We start from the raw sequence: 20,792 nt of genomic DNA, 5'->3' as shown, positions 1-20,792 counted from the left end.
ATTAATCTTAATGCTACAAATGGACTCTTATTTTAAAGTGTTACCATTTCATTTCAACTGTCATGCTTAAAGATGCACATCTTTAAATATATACACAAAGGCTATAGCATTAAAATTATATACATATGGATATTGTATGTATACTCTCAGACTTGAACTGCTTCTATTCTTGAACACTTGATCATTATCGAATCAAAATAAAGCGCAGCGCTGAGTCTAGGAGAACTCACCGGTATCACACACACTCCGGACGCATCGCATTCAACCTGAGCAGCGGTCTAAAACAGTTTATTTAATCACCAAACAGACACAAGTTTACTTAGAAAAATAACAATTTGGTATAGATGAGTTTGAAGTTCGGCGTTTAAAAAACGGAGCCAACGGAACCACAAAGCCCCACCTACATTATAGCCCTATAAATGAAGCACACAGACTTTATTAGAGCCACAGAAAGACAAACGTTTTGCTGAAAATGCACAATACACAATTCATTATGTACATTAACAACGATTCGAGGCCAATATAATGTAATATAAAGGAAAACTATGTGAATGGCGCTCTGTGGCGCGGCAGGATTTTCTGTCGGCTGCATTTAAATCCGCGTCTGAAGTTTCCCGCTCTGTTCAGCGTGCAGTATCACGTGTCTAAACAAATAGCACGTGCTGTCAATGATTTCAACCACTAGAGGCTGCTCTCGCACTGTGTAATGACAGCAGACCCTTCTCAGCCGCTCCAGCAATGGACGCAACCCGGGAAAACTATCGGCATGGATTTTTGATGATAACCGATAGTTCCAGCAGGAGATTATCGGTGCCGATTAATTGGCAAAACCGATACATCGGTCGACCTCTAGTTCTGACCAAAGCTGGAGATATCTTGGGCATGTTGCATAACAGTATGAATGGTGTCGTACAAAATACCTGTCCACCATCTGGTGCCAACTTTAGATCAAGGTCTATATAATATTTGGAGAAAGCTGTCTGTTAGCATTGCTGTGAATCATTTCCTCCGCTGGAACAGATACCCAGAGTAGTAGGCTGCACGATTAGAAGTCTGCCATCTTTGCTGGTTGCATAGCCTCTCCTCAGTTCTGCTGCCAGGTTGTATTGGGCAGTTCACTGCGAACTCAAAGGCAGCGCATAGGCAAAATATATTTTGTTATTTTTAGAGCCCTTGGGAAAAAAAGAGCATAAATCATATATTTGGTTCTAGTAGCAATATAGTCAAATATGTACCGGTACTTAAATGTTGCATGCAAAAAGTACTTCATCAGATTACACAGATATTTTTGAGTGATAATCAGTGGAGAACATGTTTTTTTTAGTCCCACCAGGAATTAACAATTGTTGATTGATTGTTATCTAACTAAGGTATTATTAAAAGCTGTCATTATTGCATTTAAAACTAAATCAATAAATGTTGCTAAAATTAATACATGTATTTAATTTTTGGAATCTGATTACATAATCTGTTTTACATGTAATCTGTTATTACCCAACACTGATAACAATATGTTATTAGAGCTAACAGGATTCTGCATGGTTCTGTATGGTAAATCTAATATATTTTATGTGACTAGACGTAAAATAGTCATACATGCAGAAAGCTTGTTTATTTTTGCCACACAACTTTTAAACAAGATTGTTACAAAAAATGACAACAACAGCGAAGCACATTACAAACACTGTGACAAAGATACAAATTAAATAAAGAGTGCTTTTAAAGTTTTCCAGGTAGCTAGGTTTAATATTCAGGTACAGAAATTGAATTGAGTCTCTCTCAAGGAAAGTCTGTTCACTGGGGGCTGTATTTGCAACACCTCCGGGCAGTTATTTAGGGCATGCAAGGCCAAGTGCTGTCTGCTTGAATGAGGAAATCCTGAGAGAAAAAAACAAAACAAAGAAAAGCGTGCCACACTCACATTTAAATAATATATTTCAAATCCGCAACAAAATCTGGCAGGAACTGCCGCATAAATAGTTTTTTATGCTCAAATAGCATTAAAAAAACGTATTGTTTGGGCTGAACCAGTGAATCGTTCTGATAATACACTGACTTCTAATAAGGCGAATTAATGGCTTCTGTTTTTTCCCCACGCTCCACCCCTAGACGTCCATTCTGGGAGTATGTAAGTTTAGTGAGCAGGTGTGAAATTCATCGAAAAGGGTGGTTTGCTTTACGTTAACAACAAATGCCTGTGTACAGCTATCCACTGTAATTACAGCAGTGAATTCCTGTAGGGAGCTCCAAAAATTCACCAACATATATAAAAACTACATGCAGTTGCTGTGAACTACTATAGTGTAGGATAACAATCTGCATTTGTAATATGTGAAATATGTGGTTTGAATCAGATTTGAATATGACAGTGGCTTGTTAGTTCCTCAGTGTGAGTAGAAGCTCATTGGTCACTGTCGATGACAGTTTCAAATGTGTTGGACATGCTCTACTTGCACACTGTAGCTTTACTGTGTGTATGCAAATGCATTTTGGTTTAATCAGACTTATCTAGTTGCCTCGAGTCCTGTATTGTTATATTGCAAATATTGAGAATTGGAACAAAGCTTTACTGTGTCATTGGACAAGTTCAGTTTTACTATCAGATCATCCAGCTCTTTGCAGCTATGATCAGGTAAAGTAGCTGAGGTGCTGAATCCTCCACCAAATCTGTGTCAGTAATAGATGAAAAGGCTTTGGCTGTATGAAAAGGGCCCCTGGAAGCAAGGCCTGGGAACTCAGGGGGTGGGCTTAGTGAAGGTTTGGTACCACATTTGCATATAGGCTTGTCTATTATTCTTGGTAGAAAGGGACTTTTCTGCTGTTGAATTTGGGTCAGTTTAATTGTACATTAAAGCCTCATTCAGGATGTTGAAATTTGGCCCATTCCCAAAGCTGTACTGGGTGTAGTTCATGTATTTTATGGCTTGAAAGTGTGTCAGGACATCCGATTAAGTGCTCTTACATACATAGTTAAAATTATGATAATTTTGTCAGCTAATTACATAATCTTTCTAAATCCAGCACATAGATTGCATCATTGGCAAAGTATATTTAAGACGATTGCTCTGTTATTTAACCTCCCTTAGAAATGTTGACATGCATTTTTTTATGTCTACTCTGTGTAATATGGCTGTGCAATTAATCGCATGCACATAAATCTCCATCACCTGCTTTCAGATGGAGCGGCATTCACTACACAGATGAATGCGATATCGCCTAGCATGTCCGTGAACTACGGCTCTGTGTAGTGAATGCCGCTCCATCTGAAAGCAGGTGATGGAGATTTACTACTAATCACGGGACCGGCTTTACTGACGAGATGCGCATGACAATCGCATGCGATTAATTGCACAGCCCTAATGTGTAAGTGTCTAGCCCTTCTTGCTATTCCATAACTCCTTTATCAGTAGTGTTTGTTTACTTGCTCTTGCTCAAAATCCACGGTTCTCTGTACCAATTTCGGTACCAAAGCAAAACACAAAAACATGCTAATTAAAAAATTTGACTCTACTTTCATTCAATCCAAACTGTGTACATAGTTTTAAAGGGCTTTTAAAACCTTCTAGAGTTATTCAGCCAAGAATAACAACTAAGTTAGCTAAAAAAAAGAAAAAAAAACAGAACTGCTTTTCTGACTGATGACACAAACAATGTTAACCGTTTGTACATTCTCTAACGCATATTTTAGCGTGTAAATTTGGAAATAAGTAAACATGTATAATATATAGCCAAATAAATAAGAAAGTAGAACATTAAAACGAGTAAGAAAGCTTGGAGGCCCGGCATACAACTTGATGTCAAATAAAATAAATAAATGACACAAATTAAAAATAAAGTAAAAATCAGCAAACAATGTGGAACCATTAAAATAAGAAACGAATGTTTAAAAAAAAAAAAAAAACTTCCAAAATCAGATAAACGGCAAAAGTCAACAGACTTTTCAAAATCCAAAATATTGCCAAACAGGCGCTTTTGCATCTCGTTTCGAAACTAAATCATCCGCGATCGTCTTGTCTGTCTCACCTCACCTCACTCTTCTTCTCAGTCAGCTCGACTCACTCTCCTCACTGGAGAAATGAAATCTGATCTGTGATGCGAATGTCGTTCGGCACGCTGCATTGAGCAGCCGCGTTCAGTTTTTAATTATATTGTCTGTTCTTTTACTGAACTAAATTATATTTTTTACTATAAAAAAATCTAAACGACGGTGGGGGTCGGTGACGCGGTGGGCAAGTGACGTAAACTGGTGTTGCGGCTTAACATCGGTATCACTGTCAGCACTGTCTATTGCGGCAAGCCTAGAGCACATGTATTTATTCAGTTAAATTTCAACATTTGTGATTTGATAATTGCACTAAGCTTATTTTGAATGCTCTTGAATACTCTAGCAACTCCCATGGCGACTTTTGTAAAGGCAAGCGCCACTCATATTTTCCATAGAAAATTTGAACCTTTAGTTGTCCTTCCCTCATGCAACCTCCTTGAGGATGTATTGCTCTATTGAGAGTGGCATGGCTGTCACCTGGTGCAGTTAATTGGGTTACGCTAATAAAATTCCTCCCCTTGTGTTGCACTGCAGTCCCATCCACTGCTCACTCACTGAGCTGTAAGCTGGCTCCTCCAAGACCCCTCTCTGGTGTAACGCTCCACAAGAGACACAGTGAGAGCTTTGGATTGACCTAGCAGCAGTCAATGTGTGCTTCGTGTATCTGTAGAGTATATTGAAAAGTATTGCATTTGTTCGTAGATAGTAAATGCATGTTTGTGCAAGAGTGAGTTTTTTTTATTTTTTATTTTTAGTTCTGTTGCACGCTATTGACGTGCTGAAATGGTGCCTACACGCCTATTATGCTCAGTAGCTTTCAATGGACATTCAACCGCCGTTCGGCTTACACAGGACACTATTTACATTTTGAATGGCAGTACTGTACAGAGGTTTAGAATGGGACTAAGCTGAGAGAGCGACCGATTGTTTGTGTGGTCAGGTTGGGATTGAATATTTGAATAATAGTTTGTTGAAGTCTGGTACCCAAATTCTTGCTGTTGGAGCGAGCAGTGACATGAAAGGTCACAGAGAGTAGGGTTCAATAGACCTCGGGTCGACAAACTGCTCATGGGAACCCCGGCTGTGGTCACTAAGGCTGTAACCAGAGAAAAGAAAGAAGGGATTTTGGGTGCTTTAGGGCATCCTGCTTTTCACATGAGGTCTTCAAGATACCAACATCATTTTAATAGGCCATTCACAAGAGTGAAGGACCAGGCGACCTTAACGCAAATGGTTAGTGTCAGAGCTGTAGTGTTTCTAGTGGTCTTAAAATGCTGCTTCCATAGGTAGCTCACAAAGTTCTGGAACGTAGCACATGACTGTCCATCCAGACGGTTTATGGAAAATTACAAGGCACATTAACATATGAACACCCGCTTTACATATAAACGTATTTAGCAATTTGTTCTGACCTGATTAACTTCAGTTTCACCACATTGTTTTTGGCAACAGTTTTACAGTGTCCAAAAGTGTTGTGCTCTGTACTCGAGCTGCACTTTTATGAAAGTTTTTTTAGTCTATCTTAACAAGCTTAGTGACCCAACTCTTGTGTTTTAGTTTTATTTCAAGATTCCAAGTTTTCACAGAGTTAGAGGCCTGTAAAGTCGAAATATTGTGTTCAAGAGGGCTGGCTCTAAAAAGCAGGCATTTACTTGGCATGGTACGGCCCGTTTTTTTTTTACTGCACAAGTTCTGTGGCGATTGTTAAGACCTTCTTTGTGTTTTAATCGCGCTCCTTTATTAGTGTTTACCATTCTGCTCTGGAGAGAATGGGTTGAATTCATGTCTCTCCTTAAATGCTGTTCTCCTCATTCACCCTTACCAAGATCTCGCTGGCAGGGATGTCCTGTGGCGAGCACAGGGGAAAAGATCTTAATAATTCAGTAGCATTTCTTCCTAACTTGCCAAAATCGGCACGCAAGGGCAGAGGAGTTATGGTAAGCTGGTCTAAATTTAGCCATGGTGGTGCATGCATGCCCTTGATCTTGAAATCCTGCTGTGGACCCTGACAAGTTCCTTGAGTCACCACAGTGCAATTCTTTATGGTGTCCACTGGGGTGGGCGATATAGCCTCAGAATTATATCATAATATTTCAAGAATATTTGCGATAACGATATTTATGGAAGACATGGAACAACATTTTATTGGTGATTGCAGCTGGCAGGCAGCAGCATTTATTAGTGCAAACAAAATAAAGAGCATTTGCCATCCTCGGCGGCACGTTAAGGCCAAAGTACTTCGGCATCATTTTTGTTATCAGGAGGGCTAACCCGCACAACCCATCCGCGTGCAGGCAAACGTGGAAAGTGAAGTATACCCGGGCCTTTACTGCTCCCGACGCGGCCATTCTAGTCAATGCTTGTGTTTACACCAGCGGAGCCGCGGCACGTTTCAGAAGCATCCCAGAAGCGGCTCTCCGCGCTGCTTCGCTAAAGATATGCGCCTCGCCTATTTTTGAAGGTAAGAGTGTGCGCTTGAATATGCTCTAGAACCGCTCTCGCAATACTTCGATGTCATAGACCGATCAGTCTGTGCAGCGCTGCTTCAAGTCGAACACACCTATTGGGTTTGTGGTGGTGGTGGTGGTGTTTTGTGCGTCAGGGAACGTATATCCACCATACGTCATCACGTCGCTATGTCATTGATATCGCGATATGACACTTTTTTTTTTTTATCATGTAAAAAATTATACCAGTATTATCATGGACGGTATGATATGGCACACCCCTACTGTCTACCTATGGACTGATGCCACGTAACTAGGGTTGGGAATTCAGAACTGATTCTTGTTCATTCATATACTGGAATCCAATGGTTTCATTGAGGTTCATTGAAGATAATAGATCTTTCTGTTGAGTTGCACATAAATGTCTTTCTGCTTCTACACAATAGTCAAACATACAGTACATAAAAACCATGACAATAGTTATGTAGGAGAGAGTGAGGACATGCCTGTGACCTATTTTACCCCTGTCGATTTTAAGCAGACCGATCGGTGTACAACGTCATAATTACCCCTTATGTACACTGCACGAGTCTACACTGCTTACATTTTTTTACAGTTTTACATTTACACTGCTCTCCACGCCGCTTCGCTAAAGATATGCGCCTCGCCTATTTTTGAAGGTAAGAGTGTGCGCTTGAATATGCTCTAGAACCGCTCTCGCAATACTTCGATGTCATAGACCGATCAGTCTGCGCAGCGCTGCTTCAAGTCGAACACACCTATTGGGTTTGTGGTGGTGGTGTTTTGTGCGTCAGGGAACGTATATCCGCCATACGTCATCACGTCGCTATGTCATTGATATCGCGATATGACACTTTTTTTTTTATCATGTAAAAAATTATACCAGTATTATCGTGGACGGTATGATATGGCACACCCCTACTGTCCACCTATGGACTGATGCCACGTAACTAGGGTTGGGAATTCAGAACTGGTTCTTGTTAAAGTCTGAGTAATATTAAACGCTTTCTGTGCATCTGTTGGCAGATATGTTCTAATCGAGTCCTCCTCTTTCTGACCTACAGCAGGGGAGTGACACAGTGTCAGAAAAGGGTGGGACTTGTGAATCAAGGGTGGAGCTTGAGAAACTGGGAGGTCCTGAGCTTCACAGACGGTTAAAGGAGGTGGATCCTGACATGGCAGCCATATTGCACCCTCATGATGCACGCAAGATCGCAAGGTAATTACTTCAGTGATAGCATATAAAACATTGAGACAAAGCTTAATTACAAGTCACAGAAAAGACTACTGTGTATTTCCACTGAGTGAATATTTTTACCTTTGCCACAGATCAGCATAGTATAATTTATAAGTATTTGTAAGAATTCTACGGCTCTGAATGGGTACTACTTACTATACAAAATGGTCCAGTGTTTGAAAGTAATGCTGTAATTAATTCAGGGTTTGAATTCCATTAAAATTTTTGGACCAGCAGGTCTGGCTCTTGGGATTAAGTCTGCATTTTGGATCTTGTTCTTAGTGAGCCTGGCAATGGTCTTGGTCATGGAACATCTAGTTTTGAGTCCAGCTCTGTGTATGCAAATATAACTATTTTCTTAATTTGTACCTATTCCGAGGTGTTAAAATTGAAGCTATCGAGTAAAGTTTCTCAAGTGCACAATAGTGATAGTTCATGGGGCTTGAACAGCCAACCTTTTTAGATACCAGTCACCCTATTTACTGTGTCTTTACCCTTTATTCCTCTTTCAGTTAATGCTGTTTATTCTTATACTTTTTATGTTGAGTTGTTTTTTCCCCCCTCATATATTTTTACAAAAGGAGTGGAACTTGACGTGAACTTGGGTAGGAACCTTATCATTCTGTCTTGCCATGGTAAATTTTGGCATTTGTTGGGCATCTATTTCTTTCACCTGTGTGGGAGAAATGCTGATGGCTGTGGCTTCCAAGCGTGCCTCAATTGGTGTTTGATTTGTATCAAGGGGCCGATTAGCACCTCTACTGAGCACTATGTGCTCGCTTAATTGATGCCAGCCTGTGTGCCACTGCATCTGCAGTATTGCCTCCGAGGATGAGCTCCTCTCCCACAGTTCACAGTGCTGATGTCTCCTCCTGATATCAGCTCCTTTTGAGAAACTCACAAGCTTGACACAATCCCATGCACCACCTCTGCAGCGTGACAAAACTTAACCTTCATTGTTCATATTTTGTTGTCTGTTAGTAGTTCATCATGTTTCTGTTTGATACATGGTGTGTTCTTTCCAAATAATATGTTCACCTAAGAGAATATTTGGCATGCGTAAATCTTTCAAATGCATTTGAGAAATGCATTAATTTAGCTGAAGTTATATGGTATTTTGACTATAAGTTGATGGCCAGTTGATGGGTTGGTTGATTGATTAACAGGAGTCTGCAGGTTTATATGGACACTGGAGTTCCACACAGTCGGCTTTTGGAGGAGCAGCGAGGACAGGATGGAGGAGATTGTCTTGGGGGTCCCTTGCGGTTCCAGGACCCTTGCATCTTCTGGCTGCACTACGAAACGAATGGTAGCTCCATTGTAGATTGGCACTGTAACATGTCTGCTCTATCCTTATTTAATTTCGTCATTTGTCCTCTTCTGTAGCTCTGGATGAGAGGTTGGACAAGCGTGTGGATCAAATGTTGTCGCTTGGGCTGATTGATGAGCTTAAAGATTTTCACCAACGCTTCAATGACAAGAAGATCAAAGAAAACAGGTAGCTCTCACTGTTGTGAAACAGAACTTTTTAGATTCATGATTCATGATAAACAGTTTATGAAACTAAACACTTGTGATTTTCTGACAACGCATAACCTAATATGCTAACTTGAATATCACATTGTCTTACATGCACTTCAGAGAAAAAAAACAATGACACAAATGTAACAAATTAGCAGTTTAAAGATAGGCTGTCATGATTTGTTGTTGGCTTTATAGATTCATCAGTATCTATAATAACTTTATTTTACTAGTAATTGGTGAACAATATAAGCCACCAATCTGTTGTACACCTCTAGGTTTAAGATCCTCTATTTGGTTTTGGAACTAGGTCAGATTTGTTTTGTATTCATAATCCTTGTATTACCTCTGAATGAACCATGTGAAACTTATCTCGCACAAGCTGCCTGACATAAAAGCTGCACAGCTGTCTTTTCTTTTCTTCAACTGTCAGAGAAATACAAGAAAGCGAAGTTTCACAGGCTGAACCTGTTCTGCAAATCAGACCTTTTACGTTAACGAGTTCTAGCAAGTAACCTGCTGTTCTTGTCAGGAGGGGGTTCTTGTCTTAAGTAATGGTGGGAATCCGGGGCTTTGACCAATGAGACGTTTTCAATAACTGACGTAGATGTCAGTTGATTTGGGCAAAGTGACTGAGTCGGTTGAATGACTCAGGTGTGTTTTGAGCAATGTCAGACATGGCCGTAGCCAGCTATGAGGTCACCAAGGTCTGGACCTCGGTAAATTTTTCATGGTCAAAAATAAAATTTGCTCTCTGAATGACTAATTTGCGGTTTAAAACTCCTCATATGAGTGTGTGCATGTATAATTCAGTTTAGACAGTTTGCAAGAATGTTTAGCGTCCGTGGTATGAAAATTATCATTGCAAGATGCTGGCGGAGTGAACAAGGCTTGAGAGAGTTGTGAGTGAGGGCGTGGGCACAGCCTTCGTTGTTGCCAGCTATTATAAGTGTCTTTGTACTTGTTTTTTCCACTTAATTTGACACTTTAGAAAAAAAAATAAAGAGGAAGTAGCAGTTTAGGGTTAGCGATATCTTTATCTTAATTACAGAAGATTTGATTTAATTTCGGTTAATTTATTTTTATTTTTTTGGTTTTTATTTGGTTTTCATAGCAATATCTGGCAACACTGCATCGCCGGCACTTAAACTAGCAGTAATCCAAAAAACCCACAGACAGGTTATTGCTGACAGGATACAACATTTGGTAAGGCAAATGCAAAAAACAACATATTATCTGTCAAACATTATCAACGCTATCAAAAACCGTAGCATTTAACACTAGTACACAGACCTGTAGGACAAGTAGGTTACAGAATGAAATTAAATATGCAAACATTAGCCATGAAGAAGTCTATGCTATTTCATTAAGTATAGTAGTTATATTTTCACAGTCATGCTAAGAACATTCATAAGAGCACTAGACAAACTTATCTATATAGCAACGGTTATTAATGAAAACTGTAACAGTAATATGTGTTGTTGTATGATTAATAAACACCTGATAAAATTATCCACCCCTAACCTATAGTAAAGTATTAACAAATGTTGATGCAATGAATATGGTATAATTTAACCGTGTTCATCCCTCAAAAAACATCTTTCACGAACATCTACATGTCTGTCTCTTTTAAAGTGTTAGTGTATATAATGAGTTGTTTGCACAATTCTTAACCCCACCCCAGACCTCACTAATTTTCAAACCCTGTTTAAGGCCAGGATGTCAGAGTACATGGAGTTACGAGAGGTTTCATTTACACATGTATGCCTTTTGAATTCACAGGAAATGTATTGGTCCATACTGCTGCCTAACATTTGATGCGACCGTGACATTAGCATTATACTGTGATTCAGGGCCTGTTATCCAATAAACAGATTTTTACATTTCATTGAGCTTGCCGTATTTATGAAGACTATAAATATCTCATCATGCATATATACGTAAATATGACATTAAAATGAACTGAAATGTAATACATTTCATACTTTCTCAAGGACAGTCAAGGCCATGTCAGCATATCTTTATAGTATGCTTCTCAAAGGCAAGCATCACCGGTACTGTTGCTCATACTTGGGTTAGGATTTAAACAACCCTCAGTGTTAAACTTTGGGACATAACTTATCCCACACCTTTTGAGGTTCAGACATCAATGAAATTGTTGACGATAAGTGCATGACACCCTGGACGCCATGGCATCTACTCATGACACCCAAACAATTGCGTAAAAACACCTTGGAAACCACTCATAACTGCCTAATAGGAGCCACTCACAACTCCCTCACATAGATATGCCCATGCAATCACTCATAACAGCCTAACAATTATATGGAAATGCCCTGGCAACCACTTATAACAGCCAAGGAATCATATGGAAACACCCTGGCAACCCCTCATAACAGCCTAGGAATCATATGAAAATGCCCTAGCAACCACTCATAACACCCTCACATAGATATGCCCATGTAACCGCTCATAACAACCTAACAATCACGTGGAAATGCCCTGGCAACCGCTTATAACACTCTCACATGTATATGCCCTAGCAACCACTCATAACACCCTCAAATAGATATGACCATGCAACCGCTCCTAACAGGCTAGGAATCATATGGAAATGGCTCGGCAACCACCCAACCAAAACACTCTAGCAACCACATAGAATTGCCCCACCATCCACCAATGACACTGTAGTTTTGTAGTGGTGATTTTTGCAAAGACAAGCATCATGTGGTGGCACAGTGCTGTCAGTCAATTTGCCAATCAGGCTATAGATATATGGCACAGCAGATTCAGCTGTAATCTTCAGATCTTTTAGCAATCAGAACATCAGCGAAGCCCATGATGCTGTGTCCCGTGCTTTAGACTGTATTTACTGATGCACTAACAATATTTGTTTAAAAGGTGATTAATTATTGATTGTTAGTGCTGTCGCATGCTCTGTTGTGTGGGGATATTGGTGGATGGACTGCACTGCGGTGTGTCTGTGTGGATGTTGATGACACAGCAGTGTCTGGGGTTGGGCCGCTCTGGGTGTGGCTTCTGCTGATTGATGGCCGAATGCCTGGCTCTCCGTCCAGCCGATCACACCCCGCCTCTCCTCTCAAACGTCTTCGTTGACAAACTTGCCAGCCAAGCTCTTTTCTCCTCTTTCCTCACGTCATCCCACTCTCTTCCTCCCCCTTTTTTCTCTTCTTTTTGTCTGCATCTGCCGCCCTTCCGCCAGCCCTCTCACCTTACACTGGAAGCAGTCACAAGGCAGCAAGGTCAGACTCTGCCTGTCTCTCCTTTCTATTCCCTCTCGGTCTATCTCGCTCTGTCCTGTCAATAGACCCCCTCCCCCTCGCCCCGTCTGCACTGTCTGTGTCCCTATGACCGGCTGATCTCTGTTTTCTGAGCTGTATGATGACTCATTTTAACCCCAGGGGCTGGTGTTCTGATGCACCCAGTGACCGGGTTTCCATCTAAAATTGAGTTCCATTAAACATTGAATTTGATTTCACCCTCGAGTTCGCCCAAAGGGCCTAATACTTATAATATTATTCTTTAAATTCTGCTACAGCTAAGCAATAACATTGATAATGAAACATTCAAAAGGAAAAGCTTTGTTGTTTAGTCTCGGTTTAATTACTGTAGCATTAGGTGTATTTGTATAATGAAGTGCATTTGAAAAATGTGAGCTGTTGTGGAAAAAGTGCACAATCTATGGTGCTGAAAAAACATGGGAGCACTTTAAACTATTTTTAAAGAACTCTTTAAAGTATGTAGTTTCATATGAGATGGTTGATGCTTTGACATTGCTTGTGGTTTCAGAATACTTTTACCAGTGCATAACGTAATATAATACGGTATATTCATAGCAGTGAAATGTTGCAAATTCAAGCTTTTGAGTTGCTGTTAAACTTCAGACATAACTGAACTTCACCCAGACGGAGCACAACAGAAGGCATTTATTTATCTTGTACATCAGATTTAGGTTCATATTTAATTGAAATTCATAGCTGAAAGAATCATAGCTGTATTAGCATAAACATTACCTATCCCTTACATTTCATAGGATAAAATACAGTTATGGTTTGCTGTTTTTGCAGAACATTTTTCTTCCTCTTTTTAAAAAAATGTAATTTCATTAAATTATTGCTGCTTTAAAACTGTGTACAGAAATGTTTGTTTTCTTATTGTTATATATGTATTCATTCATTTATTCACACATTGTATAGCATGCATTTACACTACTGTTTAAAAGTTTGGGGCTAGTTTTTTTTTTTTTTTTTAATTTTTATACTTAACACCCTTGCAAAAACCCAGAGCATTCTAGCGTTGTGGTGCTCTTGTGGACAAAAATCACTTACATTTACTCTAGTTGTGTACATAAGGAATTTAGTTTTCTCCTCTGTGTTTGCAGTCAGGACTATCAGCATGGCATATTCCAGTCTATTGGCTTTAAAGAGTTTCACGAGTACCTGACAGCAAGTGAGAACATCAGTCAGGAAGAACGTGACAAACTGAAGATTAAAGGTAAGGATTCATTCTCCTTTTCATTGGACTTGAGCTTGAATGTCTTCAGTCTTTTGTTGTTAAACTATAAACAGCTGTCAGTTCAGGACTTGAGAATGAACATAGTGAGAATGTTGATGTTCTTGAAATTTCTCTGCATGAGAACAGTTATGAAACCTTTTCTGACTTCGCACAAAACAGAGCAAACACAATCTCAGACACTCGTGCTGAAAACATTCTCATGCTCTTCCAAGCTGTTTTTTTTGTAACCGTCAAACAAACCAGCTTTTAAACAAAACACAAAGCAAAAACACTAGGTCCAACAGTGATTAAAATTATCATTATTATACAAAAATATGACTACCACCATCAGACAAGTTCATTGTACATGTTCATTATTAATTGCTGGTGATTAATTCTCATTACAGTAATGATTTCTTATGATTATGCTAACATGTCTGATGCTTATGTAAACAAACCAACAATTAAATAAATAATACAGAGGGAAAGTATGTTTCAGACATGTAATAAAAAACATTTTATGTCATATCTATTAAATTATTTACTCATCTGTCACAAAGTCTTTGACTTATCTTCATTTGGGAACATTTTCCTTTTATACTGATATGCTAATTATTTGATTAACCAGCATATGTAATTCAGTTAAAACTGGTAATGGATTACTAGTCCTATTATTTAGCAAACAGGTATTGTCTCCTGATTTTCAGTATGGGAATTGACAGCTGCAGTGGTGTTGGAGTCTGATCAGATGTCTAAAACATTCAGTGTTTAAGACAGAATGCTCTCAGTCTCTGTTAACAGCTGCTGAGGGGCTGTAGAGAGGGAGACATCAGGCTCTCTCTCTCTCTCTCTCTCTCTCTCTCTCTCTCTCTTTCTGTCAGTCAGTCAGTTGGATTGGTGTCAAGATCAATTACCGGCACGTTAAGCATGAAAGTTGCAGCACTCATAATGGCACTCATGTCTGCTGAGAGCTCATAAGTGTGGATTGCTTGTGTTGAGTGCTGAGCATTACTGACTTGTCATTATGCCATGGAGTCAACAATACTGCTCTTGGATGTTGTTGCTCTGATGTTTATATGATGGATTGTGAATTGCATTTATGTTTTGTGGGGATTCCGCTTTCTGTGAGCCCGGACAGGAAGTATTTTAACAGTTCAGATTCAAGATAAATCCCTGTGTAGCCAAATGATATTTCAATTTGGAGATAAAGGTTAGAATCATGATTTTTATTTGGGGGTTGTACTACAGCACATAGTGAGTGTATATTAGCACAGTTTGTTGTTTGCTTTGGTATCTGATAGAGCATTTGGACCTGCATTTGGATTCTGGTTAAAAATGTGTCATGGTTTCCACAAAAATATTAAACAGCCACTGTTTTCAACATTGATAATAATAAGAAATGTTTCTTGAGCGGCAAATCAGCATTTTAGAATGATTTCTGAAAGGTCATGTGATACTGAAGACTGAAGTATTGGTTTCTGACAATTCAGCTTTGCCATCACATTTTTAAAAAATTAAATTTTAAAGTTTTTGAAAATAGAAAATGGGTAATGTAGTCTGCATTTTCTCTGTGCTTCAAATTTAATGGGTGGCACACTGTTCTGTTGTCTACTGTAGTGTTAGCACGATATATCGGTACTAAAAAGGTATCACAATATCCTGCTTTTAAAAATGTTGCGATTCCGCATTTTACTAGTACCGGTACTTCAAGAATGTGTTTTAATAAGCTGTATTTCCTGAGTTGCATCTACGCGTGAGGCTGATGATACAGTAGAGCAGTGTGTGTGCAGTGCTAGTCATGCCAAACTTTATATATCTGCCCAGCGCAGGGCTGCTTAAACTTATTGACAATTTAAGAGTGGATAAGAAACATGCATGAATGAGAAAATAATAAAGCATGTGACGTGCATGATGTTAAAATGAGTTATTATTAGGGCTGGGGGCGATATGGCCCAAAAAATTATCATGATAATATTTTTCAAATCAGTTGATATCGATAATTATCACAATACATTTCAAATCTTTATTTCTGTCAAGTTTAAATGCAGATTTTTGCTCCTAAGTAAAAGTTGTACAAACCAGACCAACAATTGTGGTTTTAAACTTCTCTTTATGGTCAGAACATGACAAACACTTCACGTTTTTGAATTATTTTACACTTTGCCAGTCATTATCCCTTAACAAAGTAAATATCTCTATACAGAAATTAATTTCTTAGTTTCTGCATGTTCTAATGAGCGATATTGTTTCAAATAGGGGTGCTCCGATCAGGATTTTTGAGGCCGAACACAGAAAGCAGTATCTGCCGATACCGATCACCGATACCGATCTTTTTAAAGCCTTCTTTTTATCATTTATAACTATTTATAGTGATACTCCAATCAGGATTTTTAGATATTTATTCAGCTTATACAGGTGCATCTCAATAAATTAGAATGTCGTGGAAAATTTCATTTATTTCAGTAATTCAACTCAAATTGTGAAACCCGTGTATTAAATAAATTCAATGCACACAGACTGAAGTAGTTTAAGTCTTTGGTTCTTTTAATTGTGATGATTTTGACTCACATTTAACAAAATCCCACCAATTCACTATCTCAACAAATTTGAATATGATGACATGCCAATCAACTAATCAACTCAAAACACCTGCAAAGGGTTCCTGAGCCTTCAAAATGGTCTCTCAGTTTGGTTCACTAGGCTACACAATCATGGGGAAGACTGCTGATCTGACAGTTGTCCAGAAGACAATCATTGACACCCTTCGCAAGGAGGGTAAGCCACAAACAGTCATTGCCAAAGAAGCTGGCTGTTCAGAGTGCTGTATCCAAGCATGTTAACAGAAAGTTGAGTGGAAGGAAAAAGTGTGGAAGAAAAAGATGCACAACCAACATAGTGAACTGCAGCCTTACGAGGATTGTCAAGCAAAATCGATTCAAGAATTTGAGTGAACTTCACAAGGAATGGACTGAGGCTGGGGTCAAGGCATCAAGAGCTTCCAGAAGACCAACAATTCACAATTTTTTTTTTATTGGTCTTATAAAGTATTCTAATTTGTTGAGAGAGTGAATTGGTGGGTTTTTGTTAAATGTGAGCCAAAATCATCACAATTAAAAGAACCAAAGACTTAAATTGCTTCAGTCTGTGTGCATTGAATTTATTTAATACACAAGTTTCACAATTTGAGTTGAATTACTGAAATTAATTTTTCCACGACATTCTAATTTATTGAGATGCACCTGTATGTGTTGACTGTGAAACAGAGTAGACTTTAATATGCGTTTATAATGTTATTACTACATTTTCGTGTCAATCCATGTTCATATTTACTGCAAAAAATGCGCTGTTACTTTAATTCAGCGCTTGCAGTGCAGAAATGGACTCGGTGCGGAAACGAACTCTGCACTGCTGCAGACGCACCGCTCCTGGAACGCACTTCTGGAACGCAACCGTGTGCATTGTGCATGCTTTATTAATCCATTAACATGAGCGCGGAAAAAATACGCACCACATTCGCACTGCAGACGGAGTAATGTGAACCTGGCATTATGTGTGTGCGCTGCGAGTGTGCATGAGCCTCCATGCATGAGGTCTCCAGGAGAGCGAGCGAGCGCTGAATGGTTAAACACTGGTATGAATGAAAAAGCAATGCAATTTATAAACTTTAGTGATGATGTGACACTGCCTCGATAGTGCAAGTGACAATTCCTGTGTCGACTGTGCAGTGTGCAGCTCGCTTATAGACAGACGCGATGTGTGGTGATTTGAAGACATTTGCGTATTTTGAGAGAGAAAGGGTTTGTGAAATTACATCTCACACAAGGTTTTCAAATTACTTTTAGAAGTTATTTAATTAAGGAATATGAAGGTGAGTACATCTCTTTCAGCATTATAATTATTTTACCCGCGCCGGACAGAGACCGAGACAGTGCCGCTGCATGTCATGCCAAACCTCTCACAGCAGCATCATCATCTTGAGATCGGCCTTTTTAGAGACCGCCGATCAAACATCCCAAAGCGATTATCGGCCGATAGTGATCGTAGCCGATCAATCGGAGCACCCCTAGTTTCAAATCTCCACCTTGGCTAAAATAGTTGATCAATCAGATTCCCCTCTTGATATTGTCCAATCAAGACTGATTAAACAAACATTTGATGTAGTTGGGCCTAGTGTTTTATCAATAATAATTAGCTGCCTTGCATTGGAGACTGTTCCTGCTTCTTTAAGCATGCTGTAGTACAACATTTAATTAAAAACACTAAGCTGGATCCAACAGATTATTCAAATTATAGGCCTATTTCAAAATTACCTTTTGTCTCGAAAGTGCTAGAGAAAGCTGTTCTAATTCAGGTGCTGTCTTTTTTTAATTGGAATTCTTTATTTGAAGTATTCCAGTCTGGGTTTAGGGAGCATCATAGTACAGCGTCTGCACTTTTGAAAGTTCTCAACGATATTTTGCTAACTGTAGACTCTGGTGATGCTGCAGTTTTGGTGTTAATAGACCTTAGTGTGCAGCCTTTGACACCATTGACCATGAAATCATTATTGCACGACTTGAACGGTTGATGGGGATTTGTGGCACTGGTTTAAGTCACGTCTAACTAATAGGAGCTTTTCAGTTACCCTGGGTGAATTTACATCATCGTCGGCCTCTTTTATATGTGGAATCCCTCAGGGATCCATTTTGGGACCCATTTTGTTTTCATTGTACATGCTTCCAATTGGGTCTATTTTTAGTTGTGATGAGAGGGGCGGGGCCGAGAGCCGTGGGAACGGAGTGAGGCCGGTGGAGAAAATGCTAATGCACGACACCTGCGCCACTCACCGGTCTCGAGTCCCACGGAGGAGCTACGGAAGGATAAAAGGAGGAGTGACGGCAGTGTTGGAAGGAGAGAGGACCAGGCCTGGATCCACGGCTTTCGGCCCCGCCCCTCTCGTCACATTAGTAAACATGGAATATCATTTCATTGTTATGCCGATGATACGTAAATATATGTACCAGTAAAGAAGGAAGGCAACTCCTTAGAGCCTCTTCTTGCATGCTTAAAAGGTGCACTAAGCAATATTTGAAAATACACTTTTGACCACAGTGTCCCAAAACACACTTGCTGTCAATCAGCAGTAAGGGGCGTGTGTAGTAATGAGAGGGAGAAGAGATAGCGAGAGATGGCAGATAAAAAAATGGCAGATGTTGCTTTGTTTCTTCTTGATAAGTGAGGTACTTTGATTTTTACGTTGAATTACCATAGTAACACACATCGCTTTCACTTATTGACGACATCAATCCTTCGGCCGGCAGGCATAGCAGATTCCGCCATCGTCGATGCCAGGGTTGTGTACATACGTGTGGGGCGGAATTATCAAAATAGGGGCGAGGTCCGGTCAGGGTATGGGTGTGTCTGTTTTGATGTTTTCAGTTTTCACTTTACATCGTTTGGCAAAATTTGCTTAGTGCACCTTTAAAGGACTTGAAAAAATGGTTGGCTGTGAATTTTCTGCACCTAAATGAATGTAAAACTGAGACTATTGTTTTTGCACCCTCCAATGCATATTGGTCCACTAATATTGATTTAGGCCCTTTATCTATTTATTTAGGTGTAAAAAATGTAGGTGTAATATTTGCTCTTTTTTTTTTTTTTTTTAAGTAATTAATACAGATGCATTAATATTGCATTATAATACTCCGGTAGTTATTTTAACAATGATTTAATTTTGTATTACAGTATTATAAGACTGAATTCCAAAAAAATATCCATATCACATTTATCCAAAACGAGATTGGGTTCTACTTTCAAGTTTATTTACAATATAAATATAAATATAAAGTGCTTTTGAAAGTGTTTTTTTTTTATAAACTTTGTTTGTATCTCAACTCAGCATGAGAGCTTGAGTGTGCTTATATGACTTTGTTTTTAAACCTTGATATCATAAGTGATCATTTACTCACCCACATGTCAATCCAACCAAATCTTTCATGCATCAAAATGTACAAAAAGCCATTGTAAAAATATGAAGCTAAGCTGTGCTTGCTCAGTTGACCATTTTTGATGTGCTCAATGCATTCATTGATTAATGTTTGTGTGAATAAAAACCTAAAATAAATCTGTTCAAATAAAGTAGTAATATTTCAAATAAAGTAATTGTGTCTCTTCAGAAGACTTGGATTAAACCACTTAATTCAAATGGATTGCTTTTGCAATGTGTTTTTGTAGTTTTTGATTCATGAAAGTTTTGTTGGCAAGGACTTTCAAAGGACAAAAATGATGAGTGAATAGTTTTGGATGAAGTGTCCCTTTAAATTTAACGGTTCAAATCCCAATATTTGTCAAAAATCGTAAATTTGACTAAATTGTGCTGTCGTAGAACATAGACACAGCCCAGTGTGCTCTGGCACCAGTGGTATACTGAAGGGGAAGTGGATTGAGAGAGAGGGAGGCTGAGAGTTTTAATGGAACTGCCTCTTCCTCTTCCCCTCATTCTCTAGGTTTTGCTATTAGCACTTAAAATTGTGTCAGTAAACCCATCGTGCATGACTACTTTTCACTTGACTTCTCCCACAACATCTCACATAGTACTTGGTGTGACATTCATGTATCGATCTTGTTATTTCCTCCCCCTCTCACAGGGATCGAGTCGCTCAAGCAGGCGACCCGCCGCTACGCCCGAAAACAGAACAAATGGGTCCGCAACCGATTCCTCAAGAGTAAGTCTCACTGAATACACACTCTTTTCTAAGTTTGGGTGCTGGTGTGGTGTAGTGGTCAAGTTCAGAAGCCAGCTTATTTGATCCCCACAAGGTACCAAACTGCAGGGTATTCAAGCCATAATATCCCTGGAATGGCATTGCATGAAACCTTTAGTGTGACTTCTCTTCCCCTTTCCATCCTGTTGCTATTGTTTGAGAGTTTAATGGTCTGTGAGGTACGGTCTCTGCTGCTGGATGCTCCGTAACACCACAGCTGTGCTAGTTCAGAGTGCATCGTAGCCACTGGCTTTAATTTGGAT

The 20,792-nt window shown here is 39.3% G+C and overlaps 1 protein-coding gene across 2 annotated transcripts in view; it reads left to right on the top strand.

Annotated features, from left to right (window-relative positions):
* The window catches only part of trit1 (tRNA isopentenyltransferase 1), a 34,167-nt gene that overhangs the window by 2,416 nt on the left and 10,959 nt on the right, over positions 1-20,792 (top strand). The window contains exons 2-6 of one of the 2 annotated variants that reach the window (XM_016247478.1): positions 7,578-7,732; positions 8,917-9,059; positions 9,137-9,248; positions 13,674-13,786; positions 20,413-20,490. In XM_016247478.1, the coding sequence (XP_016102964.1) occupies positions 7,578-7,732; positions 8,917-9,059; positions 9,137-9,248; positions 13,674-13,786; positions 20,413-20,490 (601 nt within the window). The remainder of the gene's footprint in view (positions 1-7,577; positions 7,733-8,916; positions 9,060-9,136; positions 9,249-13,673; positions 13,787-20,412; positions 20,491-20,792) is intronic. The other variant, XM_016247479.1, reaches the window with a different exon arrangement.

The sequence above is a fragment of the Sinocyclocheilus grahami genome, unplaced genomic scaffold, assembly GCF_001515645.1.
Source record: "Sinocyclocheilus grahami isolate Dianchi unplaced genomic scaffold, SAMN03320097.WGS_v1.1 scaffold837.1, whole genome shotgun sequence".
NCBI classification, from domain to species: Eukaryota; Metazoa; Chordata; class Actinopteri; order Cypriniformes; family Cyprinidae; genus Sinocyclocheilus; species Sinocyclocheilus grahami.
The sequence above is the reverse complement of the archived record's forward strand: the minus strand, read 5'-3'. Positions and strand labels throughout refer to the sequence as shown.